A 21,214-nucleotide genomic window follows, 5' to 3' on the forward strand; every position below is an offset into this window, starting at 1 on the left:
TCAGGACTTTGGAGTGTTTTATATGGCTTCATATCTATAATGGTAAAGATAAAACAAATGGATACTCGTTAGTTGACAGACATTTTCTGTTCATATCAGCCTTCTATTTGTAATTGAGAGTTTTTATTTTTAAATGGCTTTATTTTTAAATAACTATTTCTCCACAAAATGATCCTGATCTTTAAGATCTTGAACTTGTGCTGTTCCACTTCAAATATGCATAACATGTTAGCAGTGATGACAAATCTGTCACTACCTAAAAACCTGACATTCTTGAACACATTCTATAGTGAACTCCTATATCAGAGAGTGAGGAGTAACAGTCAGTTGGGCAGGGAAAGTGGGTGAGGTAAGGTGTGTTGCCGTGGGAATGAACAAACCAGTTTGTCAGGAGGGTGTGTACCTATCTACCCACCTGCTTGACAGGCTTGTCACTCCGTCCAAACCACATACACATCAAAGAAACAGGATTTGCAAAACACCCAACACCGCTCTCTCTCCCAGTCTCTGTCACTGCTCACAAACAAGGGACATCTCTCCCCCACACACACACACTGTCCTTCTCCATCTCTCCCAAGTTTCCCCTTTAGTCTGAGCCCTCAAGATGCCCGCCAAGTCCATCAGCACCCAAGCGGATGGGAAGACGTTTGAGCAGCTGAGGCAGGAGTGTCTACAGAAGAAGAAATTGTTTGAGGACCCAGACTTCCCTGCTTGCGACTCATCCCTCTACTACAGCCAGAGCGTGCCCATCAACTTTGAATGGAAGAGACCTGGGGTATGTAAGCTACAGTACAAAGCGTCTACTCTGAGGGAGCTAATGTGACTGAAAGAATACAGTAATTACAGTGTAATTAGAACATTTGCAGTTGATCGTTGAGAGTGAATGGCCTGGATGGGGTCTCTGTTTAGGTAGATTGTGCTAATTTGTTCTGAAGGCAAGACACTTTGCAATGTTAAAGTATAGAATCCTTATATTTACCTTATTCACATTATAGGGGCGGCAGGTAGTCTAGTGGTTAGAGCGTTGGACTAGTAACCGAAAGGTTGCAAGATCGAATCCCCGAGCTGACAAGGTAACAATCTGTCGTTCTGCCCCTGAACAAGGCAGTTATAACCCACTGTTCCTAGGCTGTCATTAAATAAGAATTTGTTCTTAACTGACTTGCCTAGTTAAATAAAGGTAAAAAATATATATATATATCAAACACTCAAGACCAAGCCAGTTCTGTCTGTTGAGGACAAGCTTTTATCCAACCATCCCTTTAAAACCAGTTCTGCAAGAAAGGAATGTATTAGCCGATACTTTTATCTGGCTAATATCTAATTCCCTTTCTGCAGTGTTTGTCTTGAAACTTTAAAATGTCCTATGTACACATTTGAAGCTGGAGATACTGTACGTGCCTGTCTCACGTGTAGGGCACAGTCTTCTGGAATGTAGCCTTGAAGCCTGCGCTGAATGGTTTCTCTCTGACGTTGCTGGGAGTGGTGGTTGACAGGTTATGTGCTCAGAGAAGTTAGCTAATCTTAAGAGCTTACGCTAATCAGTTTTTACTCATTATATGTCCACAGAAACATTTACACTGTGCATTTCAATACATACCGCTGACCACACAACGCCATTGAGATTAAGTGCCTTGCCAAGGTTGATACTGCAATGTGTAACTATTAAGATCTGTGATCAACTATTAAAACTAGCATACCTCAAACCTCTTAACCATCTCTCCCTGTAACATTAGTGACTAAAATGGGAAATATCCAACTAAGATCCTTTTTTGTGATCCTTAAGCATTTCTCTCTTGGTTGATCCTTGTGAATGAATAGCTGTACCGTCTCTCTGTGTTTCCGCGTCCCAGTGACTGGGGACTGATTTAAGACGCCAGGAATGTGAACACACCTTCCCGAAACGGCAGAGTCACTCCAAACCCCATCTCCTTTTAAAACCTGTTTCTCCACTGTCAATAAGCCACTTATACCTGCTCCTATTCTTTTACAGGAACTTTGTGAGAATCCCGAATTCATAGTTGGTGGGGCTGATAGGACAGACATATGTCAAGGAGCACTAGGTTTGTATACATGGTACTTCTTATATGATACGAATCGTATATCATACATCGATATCCAAACACTAGAAATAACAATGAGATATTTGTCTGGGGACCACAAGAAAGCAGATTGTGGGCCTGATGTGGCCCCCGGGCCTTGAGTTGAAGACTTAGACTCTATAGCATTACATACGACAGCTAAGGTGGGAGGTTATGTCCATGGCTTTCAGTGTGTAGGTCCTGACTCATCACATGTTTTTCACCCAGGGGACTGCTGGCTCCTGGCGGCCATTGCCTCTCTGACCCTCCATAAGGAGACCCTGACCAGAGTGGTGCCCAACGACCAGGGCTTTGACCGCAGCTACGCCGGCATCTTCCACTTCCAGGTAGACTCGCCCACTACACAGCTATCAACTGCCCCTTCACATGTATTGACAGAACATTGCATTTTATCTATATGACAATATTACATTATTCACAGAAAGTTTCAGTCTTACATGTTACATCGTACTTACTCTATTGACATCAGTGTTTACACAATTCTTTAGTTGATCCGTAAGTATAGTCTGACATGTCTCTCCCCTCAGTTCTGGCAGCACAACAGATGGCTGGACGTGGTGGTGGATGACCGACTGCCTGCTGTGAGGAACCGCCTGGTGCTGGTCCACTCTGCCTCCAACAACGAGTTTTGGAGCGCACTGCTGGAGAAGGCCTATGCCAAGTATGCGTAACTTGTAAACTTTGAAAAGTACAGGTATAACATTTATGCAAACTAAAATAGGTGTTTTGTACAACTATTGTCAAGTTTGCTTGATAGTGTGTAGTTCATGTATAACATGAGCATTGGATGATTGCAACCAATTTTTCACCAAATGCATGCAGTACACTAGCTGCAAAGCTTGGGTTAATTTTCAAATGCCTGCTATTTGATGCCCGTTGTATCCCCAGTTAACCCATTCCATTCCTTGTCTTGTCAGGTTGAACGGGAGCTATGAGTCCCTGAAGGGAGGCTCTACCCTAGAGGCCATGGAGGACTTCACCGGCGGCGTTGGGGAGACGTACGAGACCAAAAGTGCTCCAACCGACCTCTTCAACATCATGAAGAAGGCCTATGACAGAGGCTCAATGATGGGCTGCTCTATAGACGTAAGGGCCTCCTAAACCAGTTTCACTGGAAGACCATTATACATGGGGTCCTTAGACACCAGGTCCTGTATTTCCAAAGCGTCTCAGAATAGGAGTGCCGGTCAGATATAGGATCAGTTTTCGTCTTTTAGATCACAACGAATAAGATAATATAGACAGGATGGACCTGATCCTAGATCTGCACTCCTACTACTACGAGACACTTTGTGAATACGGGTCCAGGTCTGAGAGACAGTCCTGGTCTTTGGTGACGGATACAGATTGTGATTTTTCCTCTCTCCAGATCACCAGCTCTGCTGAGTCAGAGGCACAGACAGCTTCAGGACTGGTGAAGGGACACGCCTACTCCATCACAGGCCTTGAGGAGGTTAACTACAGAGGGAAAAAGGTCAAGCTGATCCGGATCAGGAACCCTTGGGGACAGGTGGAATGGAACGGTGCCTGGAGTGACGAGTGAGTGCAGTTCATTTCCATCAGGCGTTGCTGAGATGAGTAGGAACAAAAACTAGCATACACTACGCATTATGGGAACATGGTTATTCTGTTATCTGTTTTCTCTCTTACAGGTCTAGGGAGTGGAATGTAATCGACAGTTCTGAGAAAAAACGCATTCTTCAGAACTCCATGGATGATGGTGAATTCTGGTTAGTAACAACAGCAATTTTAATAGTTTTAGTTTTACATCTGGCACTGCATCCCGCATGTTCAACAGCAATAGGTTTTCCAGTGGCCCTGAACAGTTACCGGACAAGGTCTGGGTCCAATCCTGTATACAGTGAAGCCTTTTCTGAATCAAAATGGTTGCTTGTTTCAGGATGGAGTTTGAGGACTTCAAGGCCAACTACGACAAGATAGAGATCTGCAACCTGACGCCGGACTCTCTGACGGACGACACCAAGCGGAAGTGGGAGGTGAACATGTTCGAAGGCAACTGGATCCGGGGCTCCACCGCAGGCGGCTGCAGAAACTTCATAGGTGAGAGGACAAGGTTGCAGACAGAAATGTAATGAATAGACTTGACTTGATTCCCTATTATACATGATTAACCTATATATTCTACACAGTACATTTCTATCTGAAAGTCTGAGCCTCGTAATGTGACAGTCAGCTTGGTTCATACAAAGTTTGATGACCCAGATAAAAGGAATGCCAATTGTATCTTTGATGAATCCACTGTGCCAGAAGTGGCCAACCCTGATTCTGGAATGCCAGATAGTGTATATAGGCTTTTTGTTCCAGCCCAGCAGTAATACAACCATTTAAACCTGTTTTCCCCCAGATACATTTTGGACCAACCCTCAGTTCAAGCTGACCCTGCTGCATGCTGACGATAATAATGATAAGTGCAGCGTGGTCATCGCTCTGATGCAGAAGAACCGCCGTGCGCTGAGGAAAGAGGGACTGGACCTGCAAACCATCGGCTTTGCTCTTTACGAGGTTAGAGACACTACATGCAAGAGACCATATGCACAAACAATAGGAATACATTGGTTTTCAATTTCCTAGTACATGCTACCTATAGTAACAGTTATTTTGTTAATCACAAAGTTACTCATTCGTTATTTGAAGGGTCTTTTAAAAACATGTCCCTCCCTCTCTCTTCTCCCTCAGGCCCCTGCAGATGAGGACCACCTGGGGAAAGACTTCTTCCGCTACAATGGGTCCAAGGCTCGCAGTAAGACCTACATCAACGTGAGGGAGATCTCCGAGCGCTTCACCTTGCCCCCAGGGAACTACCTGCTGGTGCCCACCACCTTCCAGCCCCACGACGAGGCCGACTTCATCATACGCATCTTCTCGGAGAAGGCAGCCGGAACCATGTATGATATTTACGGTTGGGAGTATTGCCTGTGAATCAGTATTAGTTTCCAGCAGATAGTTGGTTAAGGGAAAGGTTGAATGAAAGCACTTGATGGCTGTAGCCGATCTACGCTAAGATGTATTTGAGTTTTTAATATGGCATGTAGCCTAAATTGTCGTTCAATGTAAGATGTGCTGGACAAGTTAATGTTTGTGACTTGAGAAAGCTAATCACGGGATGTTGTCATCAACAGGGAGATGGGTAACACAGTAGATGCTGATTTGCCAGATGTAAGTACTCTGCTGTTGAATATCACAAACCTGCAACGCTGAGACGCTCTGTACTTCCTGTTGATGATGTATTGTGATGTATCTCTCAGCCTCCAATGCCCAGTCTACCAGAGGAGGAGACGGATGAGGAGAAGGGACTGAGGAGAATGTTTGAAAAGATTGCTGGTTCGGTAAGAAAATGAAAATCTTCTAAGAAATGAGGAGAGCTGTCTCTGCTGAACTGGCAATGTCACTGATTCCGATACTATAAGCATGTCGAAAGGAATACAGTAATGTTGCATCCCCTGGCCATAAGACTGTTAAATGGCTAACAACTACAGCTCTCCCTCTTATAATATCCCACTCCCACAGACGATCCACACACTCTACCCACTCTGACACACACACCTTCACTGTCACTCTTTCTCACACACACACTCGCATATACAGCCTCACCCACACACTCAACACTCATTATTGATGCCACACACTTACACACCCTCACACCTACCTATTATTGATTTGATTTATTACTACCATTTACGCTGCGCTTAATTGATTATTGATTACCATTAGTATCTATCTATTTCTGCTACTGGTCACTGTTACTCCTGTTTACATGTATATATTATCATCAGTACTGTATATTACCATACGTATTTATATATTCCTGCTACCAGTCACTTTTCAGCCCTGTTTACATGTATATCCTACAACCAGTCACTTTTTATGTATAAACCCACCTCAACCACTCCAGTACCCCTACACATTGAATAAGGTACTGGCACTGACCTGAAAGAGCTCTCAATGTACAACATTTCACTGTACTGTTTTGCACCTGTTGTGTCCTGTGGCGAATGAACTTTGAAACGTGTGCGCCACTCATTGGTCATAGCCAGAATATCATATTTTGTCTATTGTGTCTTCTCCTTAGGACCAGGCCATCTCTGCCAGGGAGCTTCAGCAGGTGTTGAATGGAGTACTTAGCAGGAGTAAGCAGCCCTCTTAAAAGTTCCATCCATTGTGTGTTATTACAACTCAGACGTTAGCATAAAGAGCAATTCAACGAATGCGACTTGAATACACATCCACACGCACATTGTTTGACTCTTGACTCTTTAAAGCTAAATTACTTGCACACTCTGGGTCTGTGAGGTTATACTTTCATGAATTACAGATCCTATAATATTGTCATGACTATTTCAGGAATGTGATATGATGTTCCTCTCTCTTCCTTCAGGGAGAGAGATCAAGTTTGACGGTCTGAGTCTCAACACCTGCCACAGCATCATCAACCTGATGGATGTATCCTTCACCTCTCCTAAACGCCTATAATGAGGCTTTGGAAAAATGCATTACTGGATTCATGCTTTTACAATGTACACTATATATACAAAAGTATGTGGACACTCCTTCAAATTAGGGGATTTAGCTATTTCAGCCACACTGTTGCGGACAGGTGCATAAAATAAAGCACACAGTCATGCAATCTCAATAGACAAACATTGGAAGTAGAATGGCTTTACTGAAGAGCTCAGTGACTCAACAAGTCAGTTCGTCAAATCTCTGCCCTGCTAGAGTTGCCTTGGTCAACTGTAAGTGCTGTTATTGTGAAGTGGAAACGTCTAGGAGCAACAACGGCTCAGCCGGGAAGTGGTAGGCCACACAAGCTCACAGAATGGGACCCGCCGAGTGCTGAAGCGTGTAAAAAATTGTCTGTCCTCTGTTGCAACACTCACTACCGAGTTCCAAACTGCCTCTGGAAGCAACGTCAGCACAAAAACTGTTCGTCTGGAGTTTCATGAAATTAATTTCCATGGCCGAGCAGCTGAACACAAGCCAAAGATCACCATGCGCAATGCCAAGCTTCAGCTGAAGTGATGTAAGCTCACCACCATTGGACTCTGGAGCAGTGGAAACGTGTTTTCTAGAGTAATGAATCACGCTTCACCATCTGGCAGTCTGATGGATGAATCTGGGTTTGGCAGGTGCCAGGAGAACTCTACCACATGTAATGCATAGTGCCAACTGTAAAGTTTGGTGGAAGAGGAATAATGGTCTGGGGCTGTTTTTCATGGTTCGGGCTAGGCCTCTTAGTTCCAGTGAAGGCAAATCTTAACACTACAACCTACAATGACATTTTAGACATTCTGTGTTTCCAACATTGTGGCAACAGTTTGGGGAAGGACCTTTCCTGTTTCAGCATGACAAGGCCCCTGTGCACAAAGCGAGGTCCATACAGAAATGTTTTGTCAATCGTGTGGAAGAACTTGACTGGTCTGCACAGAACCCTGACTTCAACCCCATCGAACACCTTTGGGATGAATTGGAACGCCGACTGCGAGCCAGGACTAATCGGCCAACATCAGTGCCCGACCTCATTAATGCTCTTGTAGATGAATGGAAGCAAGTTCCTGCAGTAATGTTCCAACATCTAGTGGAAAGCCTTCCCAGAAGAGTGGAGGCTGTTAGAGCAGCAAATTGGGGACCAACTCAATATTAATACCCATGATTTTGGAATGAGATGTTTGACGAGCATGTGTCCACATACTTTTGGTCATGTACGTTATTTGCCTTGACAGATCAATCCAGGTTGACAATTCAGGGCAGCTTGAGTTTCAGGAGTTCAAGGTCTTCTGGGAAAAGATGAAGAAATGGATTGTAAGTACAGCATGACAACATGTTGCTGTCAGTTACAGTATATGACGTCAATTTAATATTGAACATGTGTGTGGAGTTGAGGTGATAACGATGTCTATGGTGTTGGTTGCAGATGCTCTTCATTTCTTATGACACGGACCGGTCAGGGAAGATGTCCTCCTATGAGCTCCGCATAGCTCTGAAAGCAGCAGGTGAGAGATTACAGCGTGGTACATGGGGTTAGCACAGAATGCCTGCATAGAAGGTCATATCTCAATGGTAGAATGCTAGTGTTGAATCCCGTCTTTTGATCTTGAAGGTCTCTTTCTCTGTGAGTACTCCCACACTTTCTCAAGAAGACATTTCAGGGGGGGCAGAAAGACAAAAGTGTGACTTTAGGTGTGAATCAGAGCCTAACTAGTAACATTCTGTCTCCACCATCCAAGGCATGCATCTGAACACTAAGCTCCTCCAGCTACTTGGCTTGAGGTTCGCTGACGAGAACTACGACATCGACTTTGATGACTACCTCACCTGCATCGTCCGCCTGGAAAATATGTTCAGTGAGTACCAAGGGACTGTACCACCTTATGGGATATATCTGCTCAAATAACTTGCATTTTCATGGAACAAGGAAACACTCAGATGTTTAGTGTTTTGGAGTTGTTGGACATACCCAATGTTATATTGGTTGTTGACAAAAATATATATATTTGTCCTCCCCCAGGGGTTTTCCAAGCATTGGACCAAAGCAAGACAGGTCAGGTCAACATGAACATACTGCAGGTATAATAAACATTGTATAATATGAACATTACATTTTGTATAATATGTTTCCACTGTAAAATTCCATCTGGTGTGATGTGCCCACCAAGACATGATTTGCTTTTGATTATGAAATAACTTTTGTCTTTTCAGTTCCTCCTTCTTTCCATGAACGTCTGAAGAGGATCCAGTGGAAGAACAAAGTAAAATAACGGGCTTGGGGTGCAATATGTGTTGCTTTGCAAATACACTAATATCGAGTCGTTCCCGTTGGGAACGCGGTTAGCGGATACACTAGTTATAATTCATGCATAAAACATTTGCTATATAGTTATAGCTATGTTTTAACGTTGTATGCCTTTGTCTCTCTTGAATTCACTCAATAGAGACATTTTGTTTTAAAACTAAACCAACATACTTGTGCCACAGTTTGGAATTTATGCCTCTTGTATTTGACAATCAGGGGGATTTGTGTTCAATTCTGTTTACAGAGATGCTCCAATAATAAATAGTGCACTGATCAAGTTTTTAAAGTTTCATCATGTTGACACACCGTTTCAGTTGATTTCTCAGTTTGGGATTAAACCAAATAAAAATTATATTATGAAAATGTAATATCTGCTGTCTGTGTCTGAGATTTAGATTTGTCCATAAATATTCAAATGTAGAATACATTCTCAGCATGCTAAGAAGAAATTAAACAAATTGCCCTACTTAAATAAGCAAATATTTATGGTGGATCTCCAATGAGTCGATATTTATTTTGGGCTCTGATAACACACGCTGCAAGATTCTTCACTTGGTGTTGAGGATTGTCGATACCACGCTGTCTCAAGAAAACAATTGTGTTATTTAATGTAGCTGCAAGGAGCAGTGTCTCAAAGCAGCCTGAAATATTTTCAGTCAGACATTCACGCTTGCCAGAGTTGAAATACCTAGCCAACATTTAGAATGTAATAACATTGCTTGTGAACTTCAGAGCTGTAGCGATTTGACAATGTGGCTTTGATTAATTAAAGGCAAGTGCAAAAGTATACTAGCGGTAGTAATCGCTCCTTCTCTATTGTCTACGCATTATGGATGATGCAAAATAAAGTAATCTCACTGGCTTCTTCTCTGGCGAGCTCTCATTGGCTATTGCTCACCTCACATTCCAAAAGCTTTGTAGATTTCGTGCCAATAAAATAAAACAGACTGTATCACAAACGGCCGTGATTGGGAGCCCCATAGGGCGGCGCACAATTGGCCCAGCGACTTCCGGGTTCGGCCGGTGTAGGCCGTCATTGTAAATAGTCATTTGTTCTTATCTGATTTACTTTCTTAAATAAAGGTCACACAAAATATCGGGAAGTCTTGAGCTGGATGATGCTGTGATCGATTCCTGTTGTTCATTATCGATTAGTTTGGTCGTCTGGGTTATACCAACTGAAGGGGAATGGGGATACCTCGTCAATGTACAACTGAATGCATTCCACTGAAATGTGTCTTCCGCATTTAACCCAACCCCTCTGAATCAGAGAGGTTCGGCGGGTTGCCTTAATCAACATCCACGTCATCGGCGCCCGGGGAACAGTTGTTTAACTGCCTTGCTCAGGTGTTGCTTTATTATTCAGGAGTGTCAAGACCTTACCCTCAGAACCTACTTGTTAACTAAATTAAGTACGTTTCCTTTAAAATTATTCATAAATATTATCCTGACAACCACTATATGAAGAAGTTTAAGAAAAACATAAACTCAAATTGTACCTTTTGCAATGACCACCCAGAAACGTGTTGCATCTTTTTTGGCATTGTATTCATGCAAGACATAAGTAGATTTATAATTTAACGCATTTATGGAGATTTTGCACTATTGTGTAGAAATGTACTGCTTGGATTCTTTACCTAAGATAGAAATAAGTTGAAACAATTTTATGTAATTAATTTGATTATTCGTTGTGCCAAATTTCATATTCACAAATGTAAATTACAAACAAAACACATTTTCTAACCTTACAAAAAGAAATTGAACTATATTTTAAGACAATTAAATATTCTAACAAAAAAACTGTTAGAAGTATAAGTATGTCTGTCCCTTAAGGTCCTTGTGTAATGTGATATTGTACCCCCTAGCCCCATTTTCCTTTGTATATTATTCATATATATACTTGTGTTCCTCCATGTACTTTCTGCATTGATGTGTTAATTAAAAAAATAACTGCCTTGTTCAGGGGCAGAACGACAGATTTGTACCTTGTCAGCTGTGGATTCGATCCAGCAACCTTTCGGTTACTGGCCCAACGCTCCTACCCGCCAGGCTACTTACATTCCAGTTAATTGGTTTTCAATTAACAATTATTTCATAGAGAATACATACTTTGAAAACATAATATATTAATACAAATACAATAATGTATAGCCATCTGATATAATGTATGAAGTGAACAAAGTACACCCCTTTTGTCCTGTGAAATGGTTTGTTCCAAAAATGGTAGAAGCAGCGTGTGAGGAAGGAGTCCGCGTGGATAAACAACATTGACATTTATTTTTTTAATCCCCGTAAATGACACTATTTTAGCGCGAGATAACTGTCAGAAACTTTTTTGTAAAAATACTTTAAAAGTGTGTTCACAGCGATCCAATTGAACTATGGTAAGCACACTTTCAGCTGCCAACGTTGTTTTAGCTTTGCATTCATTCTTTGCATTCATACCCCCTGTGGATGTCGACAGACAGGCAGCTAACTTACTAACGTTACATAAATAATGTCAACTGTTGTGCTTGTCAATGTCTACTAAACCAAACATGTTAGCTAGCTAATATGTTGTTTCAAGTGTGGGTGAGTTTGATCGTTTTAGCAATAGCCAACAAACTAGATTGTGTGTTGGTTGTTAGCAAGTTAAACTAAGTTAGCTAACTAGCTAGTGCATGAACATCAATTTACATTTCAGAACAGTTCTTCCTTTCTTACTGCCTAACCCTCATGTACAAAGGGCTTGTGATGAACAGTGACCACTCAACACAGGTCACTGACATATTGCTGCATCTGAGCCTGATGCAGTTGACCCAAAGACTATGTAACAAATTGCATTATCTACATGTCTTTCTTTTCTAGCCTAATAAAAGGAAGAAGGCATTCATTGACAAGAAGAAAGCGGTGACCTTTCACCTGGTCCACAGAAGTCAGAGGGACCCCCTCGCTGCTGACGAGAAAGCACCGCAGCATGTCCTCCTACCGGCACAAAAGGTAAGAACGTGTTATTACAGTGGTTCCCAACCGGTTACTGAGTATGGTTAATAATGAGATTACTGTGGATAGTCAGATTAATATAATAGTTTGATTAAAACGTATATGCATGTTTTGCAAGAAGAACAATTCCCCTAATAATCCTGTTTACATGGACACATCTGGACACATCTGAAAAGGTTACCTGTTGATGCTCTGATAAATGCCTGAAATCCCCAATCAAAATAAACTTTCTACCACACATGAACATGTTATTTTTGGGAAGCATATTTGATTCTGAGTTCGGACATGTAAAGTTTGTATGTGGAAAAACGACTTCTAAAACGCATACGTTTAGTTGTACCGAACTCATTTCACTCGTGCTGGTGCTAACACATGCGCAGATCAGAGACACCGCTGGACCGCCGATGAAGTTGTTTACATGTCCTATTAATTCGAAAGATTGCTCAGAAAAGCAAATGTTTTAATCGGCGATTTAATGTGACCGTACGCCGATTTAAGATTGACACAGTAGGGTGTTTACATGAGTATTGCATAAGAAAACGTACTCACTGTACCGTCAACTGAATTTTGCTCTGCCTGGAGTACTGCTGAAGTACCCACTCGTGTGCATGAGTCTTGAGAGTCCGTGCTGCTCCATCTGCATTGCTTGCTGTTTTGGGATTTTAGGCTGGGTTTCTGTATAAGCACTTTGTGACATCTGCTGATGTAGAAAGGGCTTTATAAGAACATTTGATTGAGATTTGTGTCAAGTACCCCCTGTGGATAGACCAAGTACCCCCAGGGGTTCTAGTACCTACTGTGTTAGTACATTTACCAAACTTTACTCAGGTATTTAGTTTTGCAATGGAAGAAATGGTCACAGTTTTCATCAAAAGACATCCATTGGTTACAATATTTAGGCTATTTGTCCTAGTAGAAGAGTTGCACTTCAAGTCAAAAACATATTTGTTGTAGATATTCACTGGCCAAGGACAACCAAGATATTTGGTGCATTAAAATCCTGCTTTATGTGCACAATTGTATTTCTTTGTCTCATGGTCCGTAACCACTTACTCTACTGTCTGTGTTCAGGTGGAGGTGGAGAAGCGGCGAGAGGAGCAGAGGGAGTTTGGGGTGTTTTTTGACGACGACTACAACTACCTGCAGCACCTGAGAGAAACGGCTCGGCCCGTAGAGTGGGCTTCATCCGGCAAATCACAGAGAGGCAAACGTACCCATGACCTCCAGGATGGGGATGATGACGACGACGACGACGATGAGGAGGAGGAAAAGGCTACTCCTGTAAGTTTAGCAGGAGGTCCAGTGGTTGTTGCTGAGTGGAACGGTTGTGTGAATGTTTGGGCTATATATTGGACCAAACCGCCGATGGTGCAAATACAAGTTGAAATGATCTTGTCCTTTGCTAACAATGTAGCTAGCTGGAGTAGTTTTTAAGAGGCTTGCATTTGTGAGATCAAATTTCCCCACTTTCCCCAATACTTAGTGTATTTTAGGTTGTGGTAGGAGTGACTGTAGGATGGGGTATGGGGCCAACATTAGCTATCATGACTACATTTCTCTTAATAACCACTACACATTTTATAGCAACAGCGAGTACGGTAGCCAGTATTTTTGAGGTAATTGTGATAAACGGAAGTATTAAACCTATTATGCTTTTGTAACTTCAGCAGACCGTCTCCTTCAACTTGCCCTCCTCTGTGTTTGCGTCAGAGTTTGAGGAGGAGGTGGGAATGTTGAACAAAGCTGCCCCCATCTCAGGTAAGAGGCCTCCGTCAGTAACAAAACCAAACGCCAGGTCATGATTCTAAATCGGTGAATTCTTCCAAGTTTTTAAAACTCCTTTTCTCTCCCCCTCGTGTTTTGTCTCAAAGGACCCAGGCTGGACATGGACCCAGACATCGTAGCTGCTCTCGACGAGGACTTTGACTTTGACGACCCAGACAACATGCTGGATGACGACTTCATTTTGAAGGCCAACGATGTCAAAGGAGCTGTTGGCGTGGGGTAAGAATGTATACTTTATATCCGTTTTATTTATTTTTAGTGAGCCTTAGTCCCATTCATTTGGGCTATACCAATCAAGTTACAATTGTTGAGAGAGAGAGGATTGCTTTTTGTGTTTTTAGTTTCTTACTAAGAGCTGGTTAACATCTGCTAATTGAAGTCCTGTCACAATAAAGCCGTGCTCTCCTAAGTCCCTTTGCGCTGTTGGAAACCTCCTCTCTCGCTCTCTCACTCACTCTCTCACTCACTCACTCACTCACTCATATTGCAGTGATGGTGATGAAGAGTGGGAGGATACAGACGAAGAGGAGAGCGACTCTGAGGGAGACTTTAACTCCGAGGGCGGTGTCTCTGGTGATGAGGACGGCGAGGGGCGCCCCCGGGAGTTCATGTTCATGGACGAGGAGACGAAAACTCGCTTCACAGAATACTCCATGACCTCGTCAGTCATGAGGAGGAACGAACAGCTCACACTGCTGGACGACCGCTTTGAGAAGGTCAGTGAGCCCCGGACATACTTTTGGGGTTTGGACCTGGGTTGCATTGTGTGACCTTTGGTAAAAGATAAACTGTGGTTGACTGGCTCATCGAACAGCATAAACACTCAGGGCTGTGGCGGTCACAAAATGTAGTCAGACGGTGATTGTCAAGCAAATAACTGTCGGTCTCTCGGTGATTGACTGTTAATTAACACTCCTGGCTTCCACATTTTAAGAAGTCTAATACACGTTGGGCTGTATGTTTTGATTTTTAATACATTGTACGGCTGCATGATGAGACTAATGATGATTTGAAATAAGTTGCTTGAAAATGCATGAGCTCTGCTTTGTTTTTTTCCGCAAGCTGTACACACTCCAATAGTCTCATTGACAATTCGACAAGCACTTGATAATGCCTCGAATTTCACGGCGGCATCCCCTTTGTGGCTGTAATACACCCTAAAAAAAATCCATACCTTTTGTGGGCCGGTGTGCTGCGTTGTGCCCTTCTCCCTGAGTGCACTGCGCAAGCTGAAGCACGGCTCTCCGTGGGTCTTGTTCGCAGGCTACAAGTTAAGGCAGATGCAACTGCGGGCGTCCTTATCCAATTCTGAGGTGCATATTGAAGATATTGGAAGAACTGGCCACATTTACTTTTTGTCAGCCAAGAAGAGGAGTAGGCCTAACGAACAGCAAAAGCACTAGCCTATGTCAATCAACTATCCCCCATAGTACAAAAGTCTACTTATTCTGTACGAGAAATAAGTATTCCAAACATAGTCTGGGACAGTTGTGGGATGCAATGGATCCCAAATTAATACAACCACAAGCATCAAAAAAATGTATTGTGCAATGTGGTGGAAGCAAAGGATCTGAACATTTAGCTTAAAATGTTGATAAACTATGCAGCTTTTTCTTCACATTATAAGCGCGAATGTTCCATTAGCGGGAAAACATTCTCAAAAGTGACCTAAAATGCGATTATGCATGTAATGTTTTCACGATAGAGGTGCATTTCTATGCTGAAAATGATCTTCCCCAAACGTGAAACTCTTGCGCTGCTTATGTATGCACGTTAGACTCTACACCCCTTGTAAAGTGGATATATGTGCTTAATTTTAAGAAGTTATTTGGCCACTTTAATTACGATACAAACCTTATTAAAACATATACGCCGATGGGCTAGGCTACATGAGGTGTGTGACTATGATTCGAACAAGTCGCAAAAGTTATTTTTTTTTCTTATGCTGGGCATCATTCACAAGTGATAGGCTAATATTGTCACCCATCAGACTATTCTTAATTTAATCTTGTCTTTGCATATACTATTTAATATATGTGTAACATTTTTACTTATTTAGATTTTACCATTATCATTCACCTGCATCGAAACACGGGCAGTGGGAAAAAATCCATGTCATCTATGCACTTAAATAGTGATGGAGGTTTTTCCCCACGGTTTATTTTCATGCCAGCCAGATAGTCTATACTCCTGTTGTAAAGAGAAAGTAATGTGCTTAATATTAGGAAAGTTGAGAAATAAATATAGTAGGCCGAGCCTATAGAAAGCTGATGGGATCCTCCTCTTTTTATTAGCGGCCATCACTCTGCTTTCTCCTGCAATAGCATAGCCTATAGAAATGTGCCGCAACATGAGCTCATTGGCTCTCATGAAGTGTTTGATTAGATTTTCCTTTACATTTGCGTTGATGCCAGAGTGATTAGAGGGACAATCGAGTGCTGAGTACCAGGCAGTTTGGTAAGCTACTGATCACCAGCAGCAGCATCAGCTTGGAGAAGCCTAATTACCGTGACTAAACGCTCATGTGAAATTTGACTGCCTTCATGACTCGTGACCACCGGTGTGGCGGTAATACGGTCACCGCAACAGCCCTACACTCAGGTGCTGATTTCAACTTATGATATTCCTTTAATTCGTACAATGATTTCAATGAATGTCATTGTATCGTTTTTAGAACTTGTTTCTTTCTGTCGCCCATAGTTTTTCGAGCAGTTTGATGAGGATGAGATTGGGGCCCTGGACAACGCTGAGCTGGAAGGGCATATCGAGCCAGACAGTGCTCGCCTGGAGGAGGTCATCAAAGACTACTTCAAACAGAAGGAGTTAGAGTGAGTGTGTGTGTGTGTAACTATTTTGCCATAGCAATACTCTTAGATAAAGACAGAGGTGGAAGTCCTCATTGGACACAATGGATTACCATAATCATTTCTTTGTGTGTATGTGTGTTTAACTATAGATAATGACAGTAACTGAATCAACTATGTTCTTTCAGCTACCGGAGGCCTGATGCCCTGGGTCCTAAAGAGCTGCCAGTGGTGAGGGAGGAGGAGGAGGATGAAGAGGAACAGGAGATGGAGACCATTGTCCTGACGGCACCGGCAGAGAAGTGGGACTGTGAAACCATTATCAGTAAGTTAGTCTCCTAAACATGTTGCTATTGTCTGTTCAGTAACTAACACTTTAAGATTACCATTGTAGTACATGCCTGATGACAATTCTGTTCTGATGACATACCTATTGGCTAGATCTTTATTACCATAATTACTACATTTTCCTTTTTTGTTAATGAATATTGAAATCCTTTCTTTACTATCCAAGGTACCTATTCAAATTTGTATAACCATCCAAAAATCATCAAAGATCCACCAAAGGTAAGACATGTTTTCCTCTGTTGGTTGTTTGAGCGAAGTAAGTAAGTTGCATGTCTAACGTTAAACATTTTGTGAGGCTTTTAGCTCGTCTTCCTACCCAACGTTAGCTACTAAGTTGTGAATTCAAGGCATCAGCTCCGGGCCATTGTTGCTGTTGATATGACCGTTTAGTGTATTTCTGTGTTCTCTTCTCAGGCAAAGCCCATCCGAGTGTCTACCAGGACAGGCATTCCTCTGGACGTCCTTCCCGGGAGGGGCCCGACAGCCAAGCAGGCGGAGCGCATGGAGCGTATCAACGACTCAGACCTGCCCCGAGTTGCCACACAGCCCCGACCTCGAGAGGAGAGCAAGGAGGAGCGGAAAGCCAGGAAACAGGCTATCAGAGAAGAGCGCAAGGTGGGTTACTATACTCAGGGCTAATAGCTCTGTCTTGTCCTCCCTACCGGGTGTTCATGTTGAGAATTAATTTATTGTTGGCTTGGCAACAAAATGGCTGAAAAAGCTCCTGGAACAATTGTCATAGGTTGGAATACTGTGCTCCATTTTTTTATATAGAGTTGAAGTCAGAAGTTTACATACACTTAGGTTGGAGTTATTAAACTCGTTTTTCAACCACTCCACAAATTTCTTGTTAACAAACTACAGATTGGCAAGTCGGTTAGGACATCTACTTTGTGCATGACACAAGTCATTTTTCCAACAATTGTTTACAGACAAGATTATTCCACTTATAATTCACTGTATCACAATTCCAGTGGGTCAGAAGTTCAAATCAAAAGAAATCAGCCAAGACCTCAGAAAAATAATTGTAGACGTTTGATCGAAGTTGAACAATTTAAAGGCAAGTATGTAAACTTCTGACCCACTGGGAATGTGATGAAATAAATAAAAGCTGAAATAAATCATTCTCAACTATTATTCTTACATTTCATATTCATAAAATGAAAGTGGTGATCCTAACTGACCTAAGACAGGGAATTTTTACTTGGATTAAATGTCAGGAATTGTGAAACTGAGTTTAAATGTATTTGGCTATGGTGTATGTAAACTTCCGACTTCAACTGTATATATATATATATATATATATTTATTTTTTCTCCAGAGCTGTATGTATACATATATAAAGAGACCACTGCAATTTTACCCAGTTTTTTTAAATATTTCTCTCATTTTACTATTTATAGGTATGTGTTTGGGTAAAATTAACATTTTTATTTTATTCTATAAACTACTGACATTTCTCCCAAATTCCAAATAAAGATATTGTCATTTAGAGGATTTATTTGCAGAAAATGACAACTGGTCAAAATATCAAAAAGATGCAGTTTTTTTTCAGAGTATATTATATCTCAGAAACGTCCACTCACTGTCAACTGCCTTTATTTTCAGCAAACTTTACATGTGTAAATATTTGTATGAACATAACAAGATTCAACAACTGAGATAAAGTGAACAACTTCCACAGACATGTGACAAACAGAAATTGAATAATGACTAACAGAAATTGAACAAAGGGGGGGTCAAAAGTAACAGTCTGGTGTGGTCACCAGCAGCATTAAGTACTGCAGTGCATCTCCTCCTCATGGAGTGCACCAGATTTGCCAGTTCTTGCTGTGAGGTGTTACCCCATTCTTCCACCTGCAATTCCTAGACATTTCTGGGGGGATTGGCCCTAGCCCTCCGATCCAACAGGTCCCAGAAGTGCTCAATGAGATTGAGATCCAGGCTCTTCGTTGGCCATGGCAGAACACTGACATTCCTGTCTTGTAGGAAATCACGCATAGAATGAGCAGTATGGCTGGTGGAATGTCAGGATGAGCCTGCAGGAAGGGTACCACGTGAGGGAGGAGGATGTCTTCCCTGTAACGCACAGCGTTAAGATTGCCTGCAATGACAACAAGCTCAGTCCGATGATGCTGTGACACACCGCCCCAGACCATGATGAACCCTCCACCTCCAAATCGATCCCGATCCAGAGTACAGACCTCGGTTTAACGCTCATTCCTTTGACGATGAACGCGAATCCGACCATCACCCCCGGGGGGAGACAAAACCGAGACTCGTCAGTGAAGAGCACTTTTTGCCAGTCCTGCCTGGTCCAGCGACGGTAGATTTGTGCCCATAGGCGACGTTGTTGCCGGTGTTGTCTGGTGAGGACCTGCCTTACAACCGGCCTACAAGCCCTCAGTCCAGTCTCTCTCAGCCTATTGTGGACAGTCTGAGCACTGATGGAGGGATTGTGCGTTCCTGGTGTAACTCGGGCAGTTGTTGTTGCCATTCTGTACCTATCCCGCAGGTGTGATGTTCGGATGTACTGATCCTGTGCAGGTGTTGTTACATGTGGTCTGCCACTGCGAGGAACATCAGCTGTCCGTCCTGTCTCCCTGTAGCGCTGTCTTAGGCGTCTCACAGTACGGACATTGCAATTTATTGCCCTGGCCACATCTGCAGTCCTCATGCCTCCTTGCAGCATGCCTAAGGCACGTTCACACAGATGAGCAGGGACCCTGGGCATCTTTCCTTTGGTGTTTTTTAGTCAGTAGAAAGGCCTCTTTAGTGTCCTAAGTTTTCATAACTGTGACCTTTATTGCCTACCGCCTGTAAGCTGTTAGTGTCTTAAAGACTGTTCCACAGGTGCATGTTCATTAATTGTTTATGGTTCATTGACACAAGCATGGGAAACAGTGTTTAAACCTTTTACAATGACGATCTGTGAAGTTATTTTGATTTTTTTTTTAACGAATTAACTTTGAAAGAAAGGGTCCTGAAAAAGAGATGTTTCTTTTTTTGCTGAAATGATATACATTGTATAACTACTTTTTTTTTTGTAAGCGTCATCTATGAATACGGTTCAAGTATTTTGGATATCTTGTAGAATGCTTTTTGTCCTTCACCATTGACAACATATTTCTTGAATGTTTCTACAGGAGCGAAGAACAGAAAAAAAGGCCAACAAAGAGGCGTTCAAACAGGAAAAGGTCTATCAAGAGAAACAAATGTTGAACCTGCGTTCCAACGTCCAGGGTCTAAAGCTGTCTTAGCTGCCCAGATGCAAGATGAATTGGGACTGACTTTGTGCTCATCCTCTTAACTGGATTGCTGATGGACAACAACCCTGCAACCACCATTTTGCAGAGGACCCCCAACACGAGGACTATGGGCTGTGTGGCATTTTTTTGTGAAGTGTTCAGAGATTAATGTAGCCTGGTCCCAGATCTGTTTGTGCTCTCCCCAACTCCTATGATCATTCTCACCATGACAGTAAGTCTGCAAGACTGCACAAACAGATCTGGGACCAGGCTAATTCAGACGTTTAAAAAAAAAAAAAAATATAGATCAACTGTTTTGAAGTTAGTATGTCAGTCATCAGAGTGCAGTTCACTAACCCTTCTTACCTTATACAATAAAGCTAAAGAATCTTCCTGGTGTTTTTTTGTTGAGAAAAATGAAATACTTAGTCTGTTTTATTTTACAGTTGTGTGTGTGACATTCATTTGGTTATTCAATTATATTTCAATGCCCAACCACCCAAAATATTTTTTACATCCTGAGTAAAGTTTACTGAAGATTAGTTCAGCACACAGATTTGAACTGGCGATAGACTTACAGAAATCTCCCAGGGACCATTAAAAACAGAAATACAACAGAAAATAACATTATACAGAGTGGCAATCATTATCTAACCAGGTTAATGGCAGTTGGCCTGAAGCTTTGGTAAACATTGAAAGAAATTGATGCAACTTCAGTGGATGGCCAATGTCGTGGGTGATATTTGCCTTGCATCTCACAGCCTACTCGGTTAGCTTGGATAAATAGTATTTGGTGTTTAATCCTACAGTGCTACATCTTTAATGCCGTTGATCCACAAGGTCATATTTTCATGGAAGAGTGGTTGACGTAAATAAAGCTGCTCGTAAATCCAGTATGACAGGTTGGCCAGTGTTGTCAGAGATCCCTATTGTTATCCTTAAATGGCTCAGGTGGAAAGAGTGGTACAGGTGTATAACTGCCTGCCATCTTGGAGGCTTTGAACACTTTGTCACTGACTGTTCTCTGAGTCAGCCTGAGTGGCACAGCGGTCTAAGGCACTACATCTCAGTGCTAGAGGTGTCAATACAGACCCTGGTTCAATTCTAGGCTGTATCACAACCGGATGTGATCGGGAG

The 21,214-nt window shown here is 42.3% G+C and overlaps 2 protein-coding genes across 3 annotated transcripts; both read left to right on the plus strand.

The window, feature by feature from the left end:
* The first annotated feature begins 427 nt into the window (after positions 1-427).
* LOC112245496 (calpain-9-like) lies at positions 428-9,278 on the plus strand. Its single transcript, XM_024413621.1, has 19 exons — positions 428-775; positions 1,994-2,063; positions 2,310-2,428; positions 2,630-2,763; positions 3,020-3,188; positions 3,472-3,641; positions 3,755-3,832; positions 4,003-4,163; positions 4,468-4,625; positions 4,800-5,008; positions 5,243-5,279; positions 5,369-5,449; positions 6,193-6,250; positions 6,499-6,563; positions 7,851-7,919; positions 8,032-8,110; positions 8,345-8,461; positions 8,626-8,684; positions 8,817-9,278. Exons 1-19 carry the CDS (start codon positions 605-607, stop codon positions 8,841-8,843), a joined length of 2,031 nt encoding a protein of 676 aa, XP_024269389.1. The 5' UTR covers positions 428-604; the 3' UTR covers positions 8,844-9,278.
* Positions 9,279-11,109: 1,831 nt separating this feature from the next.
* On the plus strand, positions 11,110-20,469 carry LOC112245827 (protein LTV1 homolog). Of its 2 annotated transcripts, none has more exons than XM_024413993.2 (11): positions 11,110-11,294; positions 11,758-11,889; positions 12,964-13,173; positions 13,563-13,650; positions 13,764-13,896; positions 14,168-14,393; positions 16,378-16,505; positions 16,670-16,806; positions 16,996-17,048; positions 17,244-17,444; positions 19,976-20,469. In XM_024413993.2, exons 1-11 carry the CDS (start codon positions 11,292-11,294, stop codon positions 20,087-20,089), a joined length of 1,425 nt encoding a protein of 474 aa, XP_024269761.1. In that variant the 5' UTR covers positions 11,110-11,291; the 3' UTR covers positions 20,090-20,469. The 2 variants fall into 2 exon arrangements, with proteins under 2 accessions (XP_024269761.1, XP_024269760.1); XM_024413992.2 differs by having other exon boundaries at positions 11,111-11,294; positions 13,560-13,650.
* Positions 20,470-21,214: the final 745 nt, after the last annotated feature.

Source organism: Oncorhynchus tshawytscha, linkage group LG32 (genome assembly GCF_018296145.1).
Source record: "Oncorhynchus tshawytscha isolate Ot180627B linkage group LG32, Otsh_v2.0, whole genome shotgun sequence".
In the NCBI taxonomy this organism is placed as follows: Eukaryota; Metazoa; Chordata; class Actinopteri; order Salmoniformes; family Salmonidae; genus Oncorhynchus; species Oncorhynchus tshawytscha.